This window comes from Poecilia reticulata, linkage group LG1, assembly GCF_000633615.1.
Source record: "Poecilia reticulata strain Guanapo linkage group LG1, Guppy_female_1.0+MT, whole genome shotgun sequence".
Classification (NCBI taxonomy): Eukaryota; Metazoa; Chordata; class Actinopteri; order Cyprinodontiformes; family Poeciliidae; genus Poecilia; species Poecilia reticulata.
Window position 1 is genome coordinate 24457759 of NC_024331.1, and position 16682 is coordinate 24474440.

Consider the following 16682-nt stretch of genomic DNA (forward strand, 5'->3'; position numbering starts at 1 on the left):
ATTTCCCTCAGAAATTACCAACAATATACATTTTTTAAAATTTTCTCCATTTTGAAAGCTGAATCTGTAAAGAAAAGGTTTTCCAAGTACGGCCTATCCATGCATTATGTCAGATTCCACTGAGATTCTTATAAAAAAACAACGTTCTGTGAATCAACCTCAAGTGAAAGTGTGTGCACAATGTACATAATAAAAGATAAGAAACCAGCTAATATGTCATCAAGTCTTAAATTAAAAGAGCATTTCATCCCCTGACAGTGCAGCTCTGACTACCTTAGATATTTGAAGTGCAATGTTATATCTGCACCAGCTCAGGAGTGGAATGCATTATGTGTTGAGGGGACAGTTATGGAGCTGAGATGACGGGAATGTAAGGAGCAGCTGTTGCTTGGCAGATCTCTTTATAAATGGATAAATATAAGTTAAAAGCAGAAACATCTTGCTAATTCTGTTTGATAGACTCAGTTCCCCAACACAGTTCCCTAGCAAAACAAATGATTCCTGCAGAAACTTAACGTATAAAGTACAATTAGCAATTATTTTTAAGATGATTTGGAGTCCAACAAGCTAGAGATTTATTTGAAAGCTAATGAGAATTTTTTTTCCCCAGGAGAACACCAGTTAAGGTTGTTTATTAAAGTGTTTCTGCAAATTCTTAGAAAGCTTTTCAATTACGCTAATGCAACAGATTTTTTTTCCTGGCTATTTTTCAGAGGCATGTTGCCTAAACTGATGACAAACTTGAATATTTACAACTGGAGCATAACTGAGCCTTGCTGGTGGTTTGTGAGCAGATGAGATTTCAAATGTCAGATCCTGACATTATCCCGCTTTTGGAAGCATCTGCAATCTGCTCTCGTCTAAAACACTATCCACGTGTGAATATTGCATTCATGTTCGCACATTTGAAAGCAATAACATCACGCCCCAGAGGAGCAGATGGTGCGAGAAACTGGAGACAAATACATCTGGCTCTCCATCTGTTAGTGGTAGGTTGCACATTATTGATACACACAGAGATTTTGCTGTAAATTAAGGACAGTGATTTCATGGAAACTACTCGGCTCGCAGTAATTTCCCAGATATCACACAATTACTGTCGGAATGCTGCTAAGACTGCTAAAACAACAATGCTTCCTCGTGTAATTACAAAAGATTTACAAAAAGAACAAAGACTTAAGGCAAATAACTGTGTGAAGCTCAGAAAATTTGAAAATGTTCCCACCTGACGTCTTGAAGGCCTGATGTTTATCCAGTAAAGTATGGATTAATAAATAAGCCCTCCATCATCCCATTTTTTTTCCAGCTTACCTGGCAGCTTGCTGTCCAGACCCAGTCGTGTTGCACATGAGCAGGAGAACCTTGGAGGAGCTGCTCTGATTCAGGTACTCTGACGAGAGTCGCCCTGATGCAGGTAACTTCTGACCATTGGGCCCTGTGGTGGATGAGTATGGAGATGATGGGAGGCTGTGGTGATACCCTGAGGAGAGCAAACGAGACACAGAGCGGATGCAACTTCGACCAATATGTGATTGTTTGAGAATAAAACAGATTTGACTGCATCAAATACCTTTTTCGTACATTTGCTGCGTCACATAACACGACAGACACAGAATTTATTAGAAATATTAAAGTTTCCCTGTGTTAATCAGAAACTTATACTTTAACATTTGTAGGTCAGGAGGTGTTTATATGACTTGAGTATTTTCCTGAACAGTAATGACAGTGAAGAGTCTCTGTGCCCAAATCCACAAGCTGTGGGAGAAAGCTGCACAAAGAGGAGCTAAAACAATCAATATTACAAATTATAATATAAAGATCCTAAAGGATAAAAAGACAGGGAATTATTTCTGTGAGCTTTTGTGTGCACACACTTCCCTGGAGCTGCACTGAAATATGTCATGATCCAAATTAACGAGCCATGTCAACATATAAGACTTAGCATGCTCGCGTTAGCATAGCACTTCAGAACAAAAGCAGATCAGAAAGGTTCTTGGAAAGCCATAACAATAAATCACTTTTGCAGCCTTCTAACCTGAGTTAACATTGATTGTAGGGCTTAAGCACATACAATCAAGTCCTAAATTATTCATACCCCTGGAAGATCCTTCCTCGGACTGAAAGTAATATTACATTTGCCATTTTGGAGTGTTCCGATTCAAATCAGATACAAAATTTGTGAAAGGAGTTAAAATGGCAAGGATACCTTCCAACTTAAAATATCATCAAAATAGAAGATGTAAAAAGATGTTCAGCAAAAATTGGATTGCTCTAATGCCAATGTGTTTTTTATTGATTACTCAGAACGGTTTAAATAATTTGACATCCTATTTTCTAAATGTAAATAAATAAATACATTATTAAAAAAATATATATACACCTTTTACATTGCTTATATTATCTCTTGAAAGATACCTTTTGCACTTCCTGTCAGAAGCAAACTTCCTGGTTCAATAGAAACAATCCTAGATCAGTCAAGGGCAACAATATTTTTGGCTTATCTATGTAGGACATTAATGTTGTTATCTTTACTGCAGTTTTAGCCACTAAAGTTATTTAAGCCAAACGGTGTAGCACTAAGAATAGCAGAGCTGGCATTTTACCTCTTATTTATTAAAACTTTTTCTTTCTTTTTTTTTTTTTTTTACATTTATATGCAATTAAAATGCATTCCTTTCCAGAAGAACAAAAAATAGATTAGACGTAGATATGTAAACATTACTTTTGGAATAGCAGAATATTAGAATCACATTTATGAGTCAGTGTTGATTTTACTGGCAGGTTTCATTTTGTGGACAGTAATTAAGGAAGTGCATATTTTAGTTTAGTCCTATTCTCTTTTGAAGCATTTCTCATTTTGAGCAATGAGGAAAACTGGTGAGCAATTCTTACACTGTCACACTTCAACAGGCCGATGACTTCATCCACCTTAGGTATTAAAAAGCTTTATTTCTAAATCGATAGAGATTATGTTAATGAATCTGGTTGCATCTTCTGTAGTAATGAGGTGCTTCAACTTTGTTTTCTTTTGTAAGGTTAATGTTGCCAATCAATTCATTCGTCTAAAAGCTAGAAACAAGCTATTTACCTCTGTGCTTTCATTTTCAACTCTGCAGTTTCTCGATAACATAAGAATCAATAAAGATATGCTCTTTTTGAAAGCATGCCAAGCTAAGATGGACGCTGGAATAAACATGACCAGGTAAATAAAAACAGCTTGAGGCGCCAAAATGTGAAACTGCTTCACAAACATGACTGTCTAACGCGACATGTTGGCACAATGGTCCAGAAAATATTTCAGAAAAAGGTCTATTAAGGTAGAGTTGCCCTTTTGTTCTTGTTTACCCTGAGGAGCTGTAAAAGGAATTGGATCTTGTATCGCACACACTTCCACGCAAACTAAAAGACGTGCCGCTGTGATTAGTAGCTGGGTAATAGCTGGAGGGGGTACAGAAGGCACAACCTCTTGTCTCCAAGAAAATATAAACTTTGACACTCTCGAAAGGACTTAATTAGACAGTGCTTGTTTGATCCCTAACATGCAATTAATCACTGCCATGTTTCTCAAGAAAACAGTTTAGCATACACACACGGAAACTGAGTCCACAGAGGTAAACAAGCATTAAGAGCTGTAAGGCTGAATTGTAAAGGCTCAACCAAAGTGAGCACACAGCTTTTGAAAGCACAAATATTTGTCTAAAAAAATATACCACTGACAACATGAAAAGAAAAGAAATTCATGCTGAAAGAGAGCGTCGGTTGTCTAATGAAGGTAAGGTTCAGTGAAAAGTGTAGGGTCACAGGCAGAGGCATTTCCAGCTACACAAATAAAATCCTACAACTGGCTTCATATTAAAATTAAAGGGTTAGTCCCATTACTACAGTAAGTTTCATAATTGTCCAGTAAAAGAATTTTGGAAAGACAAAAGCAATTAAATTGATTTTGGTGGTGCTTGTGACTATGAAGTTACGCATAATCCAGGTAAGAAAAACAAATGAATACATGGTGAGATTCAGAGCATGAAATGGTTTAGTATTTAACTATCAGCACACTTCCAAAAACAAGAAGAAACAAATTTGACTAGTAGTTTATTGATAAACTGAAAAAGAATGAAGCCTTGTGGTACACCTATATTCAATTTTAGAAGTGAAATAAAGCTTTTCACCATTTCATTTCTTATTTTATTTTATTCTATTTTTTCTTCTGAAAAGACCTATTGTCTCACCGGAAGTTTACTGAAAATCAAAAATTAAATTTTAAAAAATGGAAATAATTTTTATTTTCCTTCAGTAGGGAATTTCTGATACATTTTTCTTAACATTTAAAATTTCAGCTTCAGTTTTTGTTTCAAACTTTTCCATTAATACTATATTACAGAGAAGCCACAGTATTTATCCTCAGTACAATTCAAAGCTTCATCGTTTCACCCTAGATGTGACTTTTTATCATTGTCCTGACAAACAGACAGCACTCCGATTTCAAAGTTCACCAGTACAAAAAGTTCATGTTTGAATTTCAAATTAACTTAAACAACAAAATACCTCCACAAGGATCGTTATTGCAGTCAACTCAGTCATTTCTTCCCACAACTTCTCAGCCAAGTATTTTAAACCAAAAACAGAGTTTGTCATGCTTGACAGGCAGCGTCATTCCAGCCACAGGTCCCAGGGGATGATGTAAGAAACCTCCTGCCAGACTCAATCTCACACTAGTTTTCTCACCCCTCCTTCATGAGATGGACAGATGAGAACTGCAGGAAAGCAGAGGCGTCGGAGCAGTGGGGACAGAAACGAGCTAAAAAGACTAACCTGGGAACATCGAGGAAAAGGCATGAAGGCAGAGGCCTTTAAATTTAAGAAATAAATAAATCTCACAGGGGTTTTCAGGTTCACTTCAATCACTATTGACGAGAACATCGTCAAAACGGTTGATGAATTCAGTGATCACTTGACGTGAGATTAGCGTTTCTTGTTTCCCCCCCCCCCATCATAGCTGGTAGCATCTCCACGAGCTGCAATCTCTGATCTCTAATTAAAAGATAAACACTGGGCCTTAAGTGGACAAAGCTGAACTAAAGGGGAGAAATACATGAGAGGAAGGGAGGGAAGATTTTGAAGAAAATTTTAATTATTCTGCAGACTGAATTTAGAGTGTATGACAAGATTAATTAAGCAACGCAAAGCAAACGAAGATACTGCGCCCCTTCTGGCATTCATCTTCTCTTTACACCATCATCATTCTCCATTCCTTCACTTTGCTTACCAACTTAAACTCTACATGCTCCGAAGGCCTGACATTTATTGACTGTCAGTGAAGAATCGGCACACAGTTGTGTCTAAAGCGGTCAGGTGATTAAAGACCAGACGGAATAACTACCAGAACAAACATTTTGTAATGTGATTCATATCTCGTTAATCTCTGGACATTTTTCACATTCTTTAAATTAACACGTAAATACGATTTTTAATTTTTTTTTATCAATGTGCTTCGAAAGGTTGGACTCCTGGGTGATGAAGAGGACCGCACAAACTCAAAAGTGAGACGAAGGTGACACTGAGAGTGACAATGATAGAGAGACTGAGGAAGCACGAGTGAGGCTGGAACGCCAGCAGAATGCCATCATCAGCCCTGACCCACAACACGCACCATGAGTGTGCCACACAAAACCAGCACAATTATGTACCTAACTGTTACAAATTAAGCTAAATAATTAAAAAGGAAAAACAAAGCAGTAAACTCTCCTCCTGCCAATTCCCAGGCTCGGGACCGGCGTCTGTGACATCCAGAGGAGATGAAGTCACAACAATGGCAGAGGTTTTAACGAGATTTCACAGTTTAAAAATCTTGTTTACTTGTTTTTAGTTAACTTCACCACACAGCTATGTTTAGCTTATGGAAAAAAGAACCACATGCCAAAGAAACCAAAGCAAAGTAATCAATTAAATCTTTGTTTACGAAGTGTGGACACTTCGACAGAAGCACACAGAAACGTGAAGAACATTGTACGTAAAATCCCTTTGCACAATTTTATTGTTAATATAAGGGGAAAAAATTAAAAATCTAATAATTATAAAACACACACTAAAAAAGAAAGAAAATTAAGGTACGCACAATGTGGACACCTGCAGCTTAAAGAGAAGTGTGGCTTATATATGTTCTTTTTCTTTTACAGCTTATATTCCAGATGCTCCACAGTCCAGAAATCACTACATGACCTCAGGGACCCTCCAAACTAAATGAAGAGCATGGTTGGTTTCTGAAAGGTCTTTATGATGCACTAATGCTCAGAAGGTTACAAAGGTACCACGGGGAAAGTCCGTATCATCGATTTCAAACTCTTCTGTTTGTCGTCACCAACGTTAATAAGGTGCAAAAGGTGAAAACAAACACTCTAAATGCAGCTCAAATGGAAGACCCCTGCTAGTGTGAAGACACTTGAGCAAAATCACATCTCAGCATGGCTTACTCCAGGACAACGTGATGGCCTGGAAGCAGGAAGCACACCACAACCATTTTTTTCCTTTTTTTTTTTGCTAACAGCAGATTATGCACAGAAGCAATTAAACACACCTGATTCAAACATAATCTCTCCTTAATCCAATTTCTTGATGTTCACCTATCCCTCAACTGCATCCAGCTCATCTCCCGCTCCCTCGTTTGATCCACAATAAGGCGGCGCAACGTTGCATCACCGGCTGCTACGACATCTGCACTGCATCCATGTATTAAATGAAAACAACACATGAGAGCAACAAAGCTGTAGTTATTTGAATTGCCCTGGGAATTTTGCACTTAGTTGCATCATGCCTTAAATATTAACCCAGCATTCAAAAAACCAGTGAGGTAGTTTATGTATAAGTTGCAAAAATTGCAAAAATATGCTGCTGAAGACACTCACGCTTACCTCTTTATTAGACACATCCAAGTAGTAAAGCTCATTAATTATTCATGTTGTCCTTTTAGGAAAAGTTCAGTTGATAGTTGTTGATTTATCCGTGTTTCCTCAAAGATGTTAAACATTTGTTATAAAAGGACATGGAACGACTTATAAAATACAACTAAAGGGTAAAAGGTAGGCTCTGTAGTATCCGTGTCTATCGTGTACAGTATCTTAAAGAAGACTTTTGTCTGTATCTACATGGATTTTTCTTTTTCATTTCAAGAAGAAAGGGTAGGCTGCAGGTGATTTTAGCAGACCACACTTACCCTTAATTTTCCTTCGAGTCATTTTCTCTTGCAGCCTTATCGCTCTCTTTATAATATACGCAAAGTGCCTCAGTTGTTGAGGATGAAATCGGATGCGAGTCTGGTGCTTACTCACCTAATTGATTTTTCAGTGTTTTTTTTTTTAAATCACACGACTGCAGGCTGTCGTTTCCCCGAAACACAAAACCTCATTACTGCAGCAGACAGCGACATTCATTCAGCATCAGCCAAACATTTAGTGACAAGCACAGCCACTTCAGACAACAAAGGAATTCACTGCACACAATCAACTTTGTCCAGCATCGCTAATACAAAATTATACTACAAGATGTCGTGGTTACATGACGTTCTGTTATTGGAGGACTGTCCGTTAGTCTTGTCACCAGCGTTTACTCTGGGTTTACCAAGACAAAATCTGGATCAATTTAACAAGAAACATGACAGTTATTGGTGAATTTGTGTGATTCGACTGAAAAATAGGAGCATTGTTCCTTGTTTTTTAATATATTTTATCCAGAGAACATCTTAGCCCTAATGTCCCTTGTTCACATTGTTGAAACTGCCGTTCTCCTTCTTCATAAAACGGTATTAATACGTTGACATTTCTGCAGAGAAGCCTTTAATAAAAACCTCTTTTAGCCACCGGGGCTGCAATTTAACAAGTGAAACATCATTTCATGGAAGACACAGAACAGACCAAGAGTTAGGAAGATTTATTCCACACAAAGGAAGAAAATAATTATCTGCTATGCTCCGTGTCACCTCCTGCTGTTAGAGCTCATTTTCAGTCATAAAACACACATTTCTGGGTTTCCAATTTGAAGATGGCAGAGTGTGTTTCTGGGCACAGTTGAGTTTGACTGTAGGTTTTATCTTAGAAGAAACTTGTAAGACAAGTTTCTAATCTTTCACAGGACTAAATAATGTTCAGCATTATCGGGCGACACGTGTGAAGCCGATCTTATCTATTTTGGCAAATGTCTACAAATCAGCCACTGTCCTCTACTGCTCTGGTGTGAGAAACGATAAATAAAAACACAAGCTTCACCAGAGCGACTGATCACAGCTCACATGTGAGACAAATGTCCGGTTTTTGGAGGAAAACAGCCTAAGGAGGCTCCCATGTGTCAGCTATCCATGACTGTGTTACGCCTGTAGTCTTTCTCCGTGGTTATCAATCACTGTTAGCGTGTGGCTGGACTTTCTCACACAAGCTCTAAAAACAAACTGAATGATGGACAACAGCGGCACCGTAGTTCTCCCAGTCAAACCTCCAACGTCTGTGACAAAATACAGAAACACTGACAATTTGAACAAAGAAATTATAAAATACTTTTGATGTTTTCACTTTGATGTGAGAAGTAGTTTACTCAACTCCAAATATTCAGTAGAGTGATATAACCCTGAAACTTTTTCACAATTTTTTTCAGAGTTCAGACTTTTTAAGCATTCAATTTTAATGCACAAATGCAGTTTATTACTGCCAATATTTCCAATTGGGTCGGGCTTCAGATATGACAAAAGGTAGATGGATGAATGGAGAGAGGGACTGATTGATAGGTGGACAGATTGAATGAATGAAAAGATGGGAACACCTTTCAAGCAAATGAATAACTCTAATTGGCTGGTAATTGTTTGACATTTATCAGCGGTAACATCCTCTAAGATGAAACGGAGATGATGGATATCTATCAGTATGATTGATACTAAAGCAACGACAAGTGCACGTTTTTACAGTAAGGGTGAAACGTAAATCTGGGAAGAGTTTCTATGTAGAGCCATACATACAGAACGAAAAGGATGTCCTTTTCGTTCTGTCTTTTTCATATAAAAATGACTGAAGACTGCACTGAAAAACATTTGAAGTGGGTTTAACTTGAAAATTAAAGCCCACCTGCTGCCTTGAAAATGCAATTTAAGTAGACATGGAAATTGTTTTGGTTTTAACTCAGAAATTGAAGTTCATAAAGTTGATTTACCAACAAGAGACAAGTTGTCTAAACATTGTTTTTCAATTCAATGCAATTCTAATCCATGAACACAACAGGAACAGCTCATCAGTCACATGAGGTAAATGTTGGAATTTATTCAGCACATCTGTTTCCATCTCTGTTTTAGTGCATTAACTCTTTTGAAAAAGTCAACCACCACCTCAAGCAGGCTTAAAAACTGTTTGCTAGCAAAATTTAGGGTATTATTTCAAAATTTGCTGTTTCAATCAATCTTTTGTAATGAATATTAAAAAACATTTGTTAGTTTCAAACCAGTGTTTGAAACTAAGGTTATCCGATGGGATATTTGTCTTAGGAGTGAAAGAGAAGTAAAATCTGAAGGAGTAGGGGATGCATCCGAGGGTGAGTTGATGCGTTTTGCTTTATTTATTTTCTTTCTGTCTATAATCATAAGAATACATCATGGTCAGACTTAAAATCATCAGATTCTGGTCTCTATTCATCTGCCTAAATTGTTTATTAGTCCTAAATCTGAGGCTGATTTCACTAAACTTTCAGGTTGTCTAATTGTAACACAGAAAAATCAGAATGTCAGTGAAAACAAAAAGCTGTTTTCAAATGATTTATTAAAGGACAGAAGCAATCCCAACCAGCTTGACCCTGTGTGGAAATGAAAATGGCCCCCTGAACCTAATAACTGGATGTGCCATCCTCAACAACAACAACTGCCAATCAAACATTTGTGATAACTGGATTAGCAGAAAACACTTCAATGTTTTCTGCTAAGCAGAGTATTTCTGCTTACATGTGCCAGTAAGGTCTGAACATTTATGACCATCTACACTATAATTTTGGCAGATTTATTACTGACATGACTTACTAAGTGACCGCGGATGTGTCTCCCATTTCATCCATAAATCTAAGCACAGTTTCTTTGTAGAGGCCTGTCCTTCTAGGGAGAAGTTCGAAAAAGACAATCTGGATGGCTCTAGGATAACAACCTCTTACCCCTACACTTGACCTAAGTTTACAAGAAGTGTAAAGTTTCATGATGTTGACAGAAAACTCAAAGGAATCAATAGAAGTCTGTTTATAGACGGCAGAGTAACTGGCAGCACACCATCGTTTCTCTGCGACAGCGGTATGCTAGTCCTCTTATAACTGTGAAGACGTCACCAGGTGTAAAGGCAAAATAGAAATGCCACCCACTGAGAAAGTTAAGAGCTTTTAGTTTTTATGTCCAGAGAATTGAATTACAGTTAATTATTCTTCCTCAGTGGGAGCTGAGCTCTCTTTACGGCTTCAGAGAACCGTGGGTGTAGAGTTAAATGGCAACAACAAATTGACCACAGAGCGAACCGCTAACATCGTCTCAGTGACTGTAATTACACAGCAGCCCTGAAGTCTCTTTCTGACACGGTCACTGATCTGTTAAAGAAATGCTTGTTTAGCTTTCAGATATGATGTATGTATGTGTCTACAGAGTGAAGATGAAATGGTCTTGATGAAGCAGGCTGCAGACGTTTCCCTGCTTTCTGTATGAGCAAGGTTGAAGTTGAGAAATAAAAGCCTGGAAGTGTAATAAACACTGGAATGTTAAGGCAGTACATACAAATTCAAGCCATTTGTCAACTGATGGGGCTGGAGGAATGATCTTTGCCCCACTATTGAATTTAGGTAAGCTTATTTTATTATTTTAAAAAAAAGCTTCAGCAAGGAAATTCAACATTCACCAAGAAATTGACTGATGACTGGGTTGGAAACTAAAACAAAATAATAATAATTCCTGATCTGTCGTCTCTTCATATCCAACAGGTTGTGCAGGGAAAGCTGTTACTGAAGGAGGAACTCAATGTGAAAAATGTTCAGAATCAGTGAGGTCAAATAACAAACTGTGTGAGAGGCTTTGAAAAAACGATTTCTGCAAAGGCATACAGCTGAAATTAGACGCTTATATGCACAGAATAGAAAGACGTACACCTTTTTTTTTCCACTGTCTGAAGTTAACTTGGATGAAATTTCAGTTTTAGGTCAGTTAGAATAACCAAAATAATCTGAGACGGAGGAGGAAGAAGAAGAGGAGGCGCGCTCTCAGAGTTTTAGGAAATAAAGTTCTGGGACAGAGCAGAGACTTCAGAAATTTAAACTGCAGCTACATAAATTTCATCAGCAGAGGCTTTCATGCGAGATGTGACTCCAGCAAACTTCATATTTTGTCTGATGCCCCCCATTCAGACATTAAATTGAACTGAGTTTAATCTGTTAGGATGCAGCAGTGCATGACCAAACAGAATGAGAGCTCTTTCATCTCCAAAGTAAATTGTGTGCTTTTCGAAAACAAACAGAGTAATCACAGAAATGGGCTCAATAAGAGTAAAAATAAAAAAGCATCTACAGGTGTAATCATCATTAATTGAGACTGAAAGTTAATCAGAGGTACGAAGGAAAGAGGAAAAAATTAAAAATGATGGATGAATAAATTAGCTAGATCAGTGCACAAATAAATGGGGTTATAAAGAATGCTGCCAGGGTTACCTGAGTGAGGAACAGAGCCTCCACGACTGCTGTTTGGAGGAGCCTGGAAGGCATAGACGACGTCGCTATCGGCGATGGCGGTCAGGTCGTCGTCGTCTGAGAAGGAACGCTGGAAACCGGTGGAGTAAAGTTCGGACAGGATGACCTGGACCACAGATGGGAGGACATAAAATGTAAACGTCAAATGTTTCTGAAACAGTTCTTATAGCAGAAACCTCAAGGTTCCTTTTTATTTTATAAAAAGAAAAACTCAACTTGAAGTAATATTTTTTAGGCAAGTTTAGGCAGTGCCTTTGCTCCTTAATACTGTCCAGGTAAAAAAAAATTCAAACGTTTCCATGGTGGTCATTACTTATTTTCCCATTTTTAAACTATACATGCAAAACTTAAAATGAGTCTAGCACAAGTATTTCTATTAAGATCAGGCATTAAATATGAAACCCTCAAAAAATGAGGAAGAAGGAGATTTGTCCTGTAACTGCTGGGTTGCTGGTTCGAATCCCTGCTTTATGCGGAGTAATGGACTGATACGGGCAAATGATGGATGGACAGATGAATGGATGATGTGTGGACAAAGGAATGGAGGGAGAGACAGGATAATGCATGGATAGTTTTGCTCTGAACTTGAACTATCCTGGTGCCTGAACAAATGAAGGAAGAACGCTCCAGGTCTGAAATGTAACATTTATGTGGTTTTTCCAAATAAACTCCACCTGTACCTGGACACAACGAAGACCATAAATCACTGGGAGTTTTGTTTTGACCCACAGGGGTCATTTTGCAACCAGCTCACTAAACAAAAATGACAAAACTGACACCATTCATCATCTGCAGCACCACAAGTCAGAAGCCGATGAACACAAACAACTCACATTTTCTTTAGGCATTTTTCTGACCGGTGCAACGTCGGTATATGTGTGTACCTGATCGGGAGCGATGCTGCCTTCTGCTGCTACCATGGCTCTCAGAGAGGATACAGAACCAAACAGAGGCACAGCAAGCCCCACCCGCAGGTACCTCTGACCCTTTGTGCTGAACACCAGCGTCACACACAGCGGCCTGTGGGGTGGGACACAAACACAAAGAGATCACACAGATAGCAAATGTGTGTATCTTGGTGAATATAAAGGTGCAAAAGGTGAAAGTATGGGGGGGGGGTGAGTAAGATAAATGATGAGGCACGGAAAAGTGCTCAGCTCCTACAGTTTTGTAGAATAACTAAACCTTCATACCTTGTGAGGATTGTCACACTGAGCAGGTTACATATTTGTATGTAGAAACAGATACAGGTATTTCATAAATATTGTCAACAATGCACATTCACAGTAAGTATGACCTGTCACAATGCCAAACAGAGATTAATGTGTCTGTGTGGGATCCAGCGAAGCCAGCGGCAGCAAAATAAAAAAAATAAAAATTCATGTTTGTTCATGAGACGTTTAGGCTCAACCGAGTCCTGCTCCTTAGCAAAGAAATTCAACATTTAATAAAACATGACTGTCTGATTTCCTCTATAGAAAAATCACATTTTTCAAATAGGAACCATCTAAATGTGGTGAAGAAAACAGAAGAGGTTTAATCATTTTCTAAGGTTTTCGGTTTGCTTTGAAATGTTTTACAAAAACATTCCTATTCTAGGAAATGTTTTAAAGATCCCGCATTACAGCTTCAAACTTCTGTGTATTTTATAGAGGTTTTATAAGATAGACAAAGTGAAGAATTATAAAATGAGAAGAAGAAAATATCTATAAAATCACTTTGAAGTAAAAACCTGAAAGTGTGGAGTTGATTGGAGGTAATTTCTCCCTCACCTGAAACCCTTAAATAAGATCTAGCACAACCAGTTCCCTCATAAAGTCACCTAATTTATAAATAATTTAGTTTCAGTATAAATTCAGCTGTTCTGTGAAGGCCTCAGAATTTCATTGAAGGACTTCAGTGAACGAACAGCATCGTGAATACCAAGGAACACAGCCATGAGGCACATAAGGAACACAGTAAATATAAATTTAAATACTTTGGTCCCAAAAATGCAACATTTTGTCCTTTATGCAAAGTTCCATGTGGCTACAAGGCGAAAGAATTAACACCAGGAACACACCATCCAAAAAATGTTGGTGGCAGCAGTCTGTTTATAGTTTTCTTCAAAAAATAATCAAATTATTGCTGATGTTAAGCTGTATGGAGCTAAATAAAAGGAAATACTAAAAAAAATTAATAAAAATTGTTAAAAGCTGCAAAAGCTTTGAGAAAGGGCTTCGCTGGTGACCCCAAATCTACAATTACTACGATCAGAGCATTTTCATGTGCTGACCAAATGACCCAAAGTTCAAACATCAACAAAATAAAAAGGCAAACAGAACATAGAAACTGATGTTCACAGTTACTCCACATCCAATATGTTCTCTTTTACAAGAAAGAATGAGTTAAAAATTTCTCTCCGTTGACGTTTAAGAGGATAGAGACATATCCTTCGGTCAACACCATTTGTGGTTCCACCAAGTATTGACCCAAGGGAATTAAACATTTCATATTACTACTTGGAAAACCATACATCTTTTTCCATCCATGTCATAAATATGCACTACTTTGCATTCGTCTATCACAGAACATCTACAGGTCTGTGTTGCATCATGACAAATCATGAAAAAGCTCAAGAGCTGTGGATACTTTGTGTATATTTTGGACACTTTCTTCTTTTCAAGCATTTTCACAATATAATATGCTTGACTAGCCATGTACACCTAAATCAGTAATCGTCCAAAACGAAGCTTCTGTGTGCAGAGACGTGTCGATTTTACAGCCATCACCGACACCTCCAAAGACGAGAATGAAGTGAGGACGCTCTTCTCGGCACAAAAAAAAGGACAGAAAGAAGGAAGGTGAATAAAACAAAGAAAACAAGTATGGAGAGTAATAAGAAGCAGATAGGAGAGCAGCAAAATTATTATGCCATTTCATTGACGATGAAGACTGTGTAATCGCTGACACCGCCACCACATCCCGTTTCCCATCATGCATTATTCAGGTGAGCACCGTGTTAGCAGTCACAGGGCTGACAGGGCAGACAGCCGGAGGTGGGGGGAGCAGGATCTGAGCCGCTGTTTTGTTTGGATGTGTAACTTCAAGACAGGTGGAACAGTAAATAGGGATGTCATCTTATAAATGAGGATTTTAGATGCTCTAACTCTGCTGGCTCTGAGACACATTTTCCTCATCAGCCCACACAACTAATACCCTGAATTGTTGCAACAGCAAGTAATTAAATTATAGCTTCAGAAAGCATGCCACAGCTAGAACATGCCCAGATGTAACTGTTACTAAGCTATTTAATGCTTATTACTGGATGAGATGCATTTCTGCAGTGATGATGATGGTATTTTTCTAGCAACTCCGTTGCTGGTAACTCAGACCATCCAACCGTTTGTCTGAGGAAATATCTGCACAACAGAGTTAACTCCACTTATGAAGAAATATGCAAGACAAGTTTCACTGTTGTGTGAGCATCATTAATCTCAGTATTTACATACTTTGTGGTTGAAAATATGTGGAAATGATTGCTTTACCTGATCTATTCTTATAAGTCAGTACTGCTCTCAGTAAATTATGATATCAACTCATAAAGTAAAAGACTCAAGTTTTATATAAATTCCTGACAGAGACTGAAATGAGTCATTTGTTTATTTTTGATCATTTCATGAATTACTATATGCGAGTGTAACTGTTTGTTCCACAGTTTTTCCTTCCACTAAACCGTCAATGGAAATGACTTAAGAGTAATTCTGAACAGCCAGCGTTTTAGCAATGACCAAGCAGGCCATTTGCTGATCATATTTTCCGATAATCTTCACATAGTCAACATCTATTCAAAACTCGTGTACCATTTTACTACAGTGGCCCAGAAGGGACAGGCAAAATACCACTGTAGACTAGCTGTTGTAGTTAGGTGTATTTGCTGGGTATTGTTATAATTTGGGTTTCCAGATGTTACTTTATCCTGCAGGAAGGACAAATGACCCTTCAAAGTTTCAGGATTTGTGTTTCCTGTGCATTGTACTACACTCTTGTGGAGATAAGGGGGAATTCTGTCTTCTATGCTGAGCAGCACGAAGCAAACACGCCTTCAAAACTAATGTTTGACAATTATTCAGTTGTGTTAACCTACACTAAATATACACAACATAACACTTTTTGCTCTGTCCTTAAAATATTTACCAATAGAAAACACAAAAGCAGTCCAATATTATAAAAAAGTAGATTTTTTAATATTTAGAGCAATTAGGAGTAAATATGTTATATGATCAGAGCAAATTCAAAATGGTTTGACTGTCTTATGTTTTCCCTCCTTGCATACTGGCATTATCTGCAGCACCCAGCCTTGATGCCACGCTGGCAGCCCAGCTCTTTGTCCTCTCAGGGGGCCTCAGACTTATCAGGCATTCAGCAGGGATACCGCTGCAGCAGGACAGTGCAGTGAGCGCTTCTGGTCAACGTGTTGCCAGTAACGCCCAAACTGAACCAAAAAGAATTCCCTCCTGTGCTGGAATAAATTAAAATGGCCAGAGCCCACACTGTCAGGGAACTGCAGCTGCAGAACAGAGTTTGGAGTCAAGTCAGAGGAAGCCATGCAGAGAGGATTCAGAGTGGAGGCATCTGCATGCTTGCAGATAGGAAGATTCCTGGAGGACTTGCTGCACTTAAATTAAGGAACGGAATGTAAGAAATCCATATGACGTTGTTATTTATTAGTTGATTACTTAGCTATTTATTGTGTGACTATAGTGGGAGGGGGAATGTAAAGTTATACAACTGGTGCAGACATCACAAAGTTATTTCATATGTAAATGATGTGTAAAGCTTTAAATGCCTAGCTTGCACTTTGAGATTTGTTTCTAATAAAAAGTGCTGTACAAATTAAATTTATTATTATTATTATTACTATTATTATTATTATTATGTGGTTGTTGTGGGTGCTTAGTTCTCTAATG

At 38.0% G+C, this 16682-nt stretch overlaps 1 protein-coding gene across 2 annotated transcripts in view; it reads right to left on the bottom strand.

The window, feature by feature from the left end:
• usp43a (ubiquitin specific peptidase 43a) overlaps positions 1-16682 on the bottom strand; it is a 123288-nt gene that overhangs the window by 58703 nt on the left and 47903 nt on the right. For both annotated transcript variants that reach the window (XM_008414668.2, XM_008414659.2), the window contains 3 exons: positions 12618-12753; positions 11695-11839; positions 1312-1480 (listed from right to left, as the gene is read on the bottom strand). In XM_008414668.2, coding sequence (XP_008412890.1) covers positions 1312-1480; positions 11695-11839; positions 12618-12753 — 450 coding nt within the window. The remainder of the gene's footprint in view (positions 1-1311; positions 1481-11694; positions 11840-12617; positions 12754-16682) is intronic.